At 45.3% G+C, this 3,751-nt stretch overlaps 1 protein-coding gene across 1 annotated transcript; it reads left to right on the top strand.

Moving 5' to 3' along the window:
* Positions 1-317: 317 nt before the first annotated feature.
* On the top strand, positions 318-1,632 carry LOC123127287 (ethylene-responsive transcription factor WIN1). The gene is made up of 2 exons (XM_044546936.1): positions 318-690; positions 816-1,632. Exons 1-2 carry the CDS (start codon positions 608-610, stop codon positions 1,354-1,356), a joined length of 624 nt encoding a protein of 207 aa, XP_044402871.1. The 5' UTR covers positions 318-607; the 3' UTR covers positions 1,357-1,632.
* The last annotated feature ends 2,119 nt before the right edge of the window (positions 1,633-3,751 follow it).

Here is a 3,751-nt window from a genome sequence, read left to right as displayed (position 1 = left end):
AATAATAATCTCGGGATCTGATCTTTGAGAAGAAGGGAAGACATGGCTAGTTGTAGGAGCTTAGGTGAATCAACTCTGCCAGTGCCAGGGCTGCCCAGCCCCACAATTAAATGTGGCTGGCCACTGGTGTAGGTGAGCGTGTTTATTACCACTGTACTAGCAGGGAAGGTGGTTATGCTATGCATCTACTCAGTTCACCGACAGTCCACCCCTGCGGACCCCCTCCAGACTTCCGTTGCGCCTCCCCCGATCTCGCTCTTGTCTTCTGCCTCCGCGCACGGCTGCGTGCTAGACTGGTGGTGGTACTGGTAAGTGACCCCAGCAGCAAGGCACCCATGCTCTCCGGTGTATACACTGTCTTCCAATGATGGCCGGTGAAAACTAGACCAGGCACACTCTCTTCTGTGAGGGGGGGCGTGTGACACTGTGCCGCGTACTATTTGACTACCTACGCATCTAACCACATCTAACACGGCAGTGCAGAGGCAAGTACAGGCTGGGCAGCTTATATTCATCACTCGGACCAGAGCTCTTCTCCTCACCCCCCACAACACCTTGGCGGACTCAAGAGGCTCGTTCCCTCGTCTGTGAAAGACAGGCAGAACAAATGGTGCAACCCAAGAAGAAGTTTCGTGGAGTCAGGCAGCGCCACTGGGGCTCCTGGGTCTCTGAGATCAGACACCCCCTCCTGTAAGCCCCTCCCCTCCTTTCTAGCTTCCCTCGATTCCCTCTAACTTCCTCTAAAGATCAGTGGTTTTTCCATCGATCGGTTTACAAGATTCTAACAAACTGCATGCGTGTCTTTGTGAATGAAGTAAAAGAAGGGTGTGGCTTGGTACCTTCGAAACCGCTGAAGAGGCTGCACGGGCCTACGACGAGGCCGCCGTTCTGATGAGCGGCCGCAATGCCAAGACCAACTTCCCCGTGCAGAGGAGCAGCACCGGCGATCCTGCCCCAGCTGCAACCCGGGACGTTCGTGGCGGCAGCTCCTCCTCCTCTACGAGCAACCTGTCCCAGGTTCTCAGTGCCAAGCTTCGCAAGTGCTGCAAGGCGCCGTCTCCGTCCCTCACCTGCCTTCGCCTTGACACCGAGAAGTCCCACATTGGCGTCTGGCAGAAGCGTGCAGGGGCCCGCGCCGACTCCAACTGGGTCATGACCGTGGAGCTCAACAAAGGGGCCGGGCCATCCGGCGATGCGGTGGCAGCGCAGTCCACAGTGTCAGCAACCACGGCTTCTTCACCGGCGAGTACAATGGATGACGAGGAGAGGCTCACGCTGCAGATGATCGAGGAGCTGCTGAGCAGTAGCGGTCCAGCTTCGCCATCGCATGGAGAAGAAGGTAGCTTCGTCGTCTGAAAAAGCATGGACGAAACAGCATCGCAACGTCGCCATCCGAGATCAGGATCCCGTAGACTGGTTGGTACGCAAGCAGTTCAGGTTGTTTCAGGAAGATAGATATATGTCTACTACTCGATCCAAGTTACAAAAAGCATAAGTTTGCAACTGTGTGCAGCTATATGTACTTATATTTGTTATTACATACACAGTCACCGTCAAGATACTTTATTATATACATCAATGTCAGTTATGTAGTATATATAAAGGAAATAAATAGAATGTGGTTTTGTGTTACCTCATGCCTTCATTCAACTTCAGACTCCAAACTTGGACTCTTAGAAATCTAAATAACATGATGAAGGTGATATTTGTGAAGAAGACCTCAGCTCTATACGACAATCATTTCTAAGGACCATGGGCTCTAGAGGTTTATGTATACAGAAGAAAACACCAACCATTTTCTTGTATTGATGCGATATGTGTATGCATTTATTTTGAGGAAAAACATTTATAAGGGATATAAGACAAACCAGCAAGCAGCCAAGCACCAACGCAACTCAGTCAAAAAAAAAAAAGATAAAAAATTGTTCGCGAAAAAATAAGGTATCGATTGAAGCCTACAACTTGGCATTGTGCCTCAGCTAGCACACAATTCCGTCATCTGCAGTCGTCAGGAATTTCCTTCAAAACAAGGGAGGTGAAATGTTTTTGAACATGAGAAGGGTATATTGTCAGGAAGCTCCCTTCTGCCAGTTACGTTAGCAATGTCGTCAACAACTCCACATCATGCAATCACATGCTCAGCAACGTAGATGTATGAGTATGCATTTTTCGAACTAAATCCTAAGAAATCCACCTAGAACTCTCCCAGACCAAAGAAGTCTTAAGGGTGTGAATGATCAACCCAAGAATGGACCATAGAAAAATTATTCGAGGACAGGTGTACAAAAAGACCTTGAGAGTCGTATTTCTCCTCATTCAATGACGAAATGCAATGCACAATAAGTGACAATTAATCAATCATGTTAGGTTAGCTAGGATGAGCCCATATGCTATAATGACCAGCAGATCCTTTGCCTTCAGACTAGGAACAACTGATAGCAGCCTTGGAGCTTCAACTAATAATCAAACAAATAGAACATAGTCACTAGACAGATACAGCTCATGTCAATTATGTACTAAAGAGAAGGCCATCATATAAGGTGAGTTTGTGAAAATAGTTTACGTGCCAGTGATGATGACCATCCATCATGGTAAGCCCAAAATGAGCAACTCTTGCCGACTTAGCAAATACAGAATTAGAAGAAACTTAATGGTCAGAGCTTGTTAGATCAGATGCTAACTCAACATTGGCAAGTCAAAAGAGTTTATGTGTGTGAAAAGAAAAGATAGACACATCAAGAACGACGAGCAAGGTCCTCACATTCCTTCTTTGTCTTTCCAGACTTCAGAATATGGAGAAATGACAAAAAAATATCAGCTTCATGGTTGAGTTAGAGGTTGGTACAGAGCAGGCATGCTTAAGGGCCAGGTCAGTTAGTTGGGCGGTCATTACAAACAATTTTATCAGAAAAGGAGAAAACAATAACATAGATGGAAAAACGCTGTCAACCATAGTTTCTGAATACTGAGCTACTATGTCAGGGAATAAATGGCATTACACAAGTTTGGGTTCTTAAGATAGTTAAGTTGTGTACTTTCTTTATCATGTTCCCGTCCATACCTATATAAAGATGGAAATGTTTGAATGGAGACTAACTGTCTTTTCACCCACCATGTCTTGCTTGCACGGTTGCACCGTCAGCAGATGTAGTAATACTGGCCTTCAAAATTCCCGAACTCGTCCCCATTACTGCCACAGCTCCCATCCTCAAGGGGATCCTTCAAGCAACAACCAAAAGCTTTCTCCACCTGCTCCTTCAGACTTCAGCCAACTTTTGCAGTAATGTGCATCTATTATCATTTCGAAGTCATTCTTCGACCCTTTGCCGCAAGCTACCATGTACATGTAGCATCACTACACACCTCTTCACTCTTGATACACAATAACACAATAAACAACATCAAAGGATCCTGCTCTACAGGGACAGCTCTAAAGAGATTTATATCCTAAGTTGGTCTTTTCCATCTTTTATGTACAAGGTTATGAAGTGCCATATATTAATTGCTAATTACTAAGGTATATATTTACAGTCGTGGACTTTAACATGTATGTCTATCACAGGGTGAATTTGGTGACTAATTCCGACCACTCCGCCGTCCTATAAGTTCAATAAATAAGTTATACAGATCCAAGTACTAAGAAATTATAACACGGCAAACACATAGTACATCTAATTTTGAAAAAGACAAAGGGCAAGTGAAATAGTCAGGTCATTATGTCTCATTATTCAGAAGAGTATATGACTACCCT

Source organism: Triticum aestivum, chromosome 6A (assembly GCF_018294505.1).
Source record: "Triticum aestivum cultivar Chinese Spring chromosome 6A, IWGSC CS RefSeq v2.1, whole genome shotgun sequence".
Lineage (NCBI taxonomy): Eukaryota > Viridiplantae > Streptophyta > Magnoliopsida > Poales > Poaceae > Triticum > Triticum aestivum.
The sequence above is the reverse complement of the archived record's forward strand: the minus strand, read 5'-3'. Positions and strand labels throughout refer to the sequence as shown.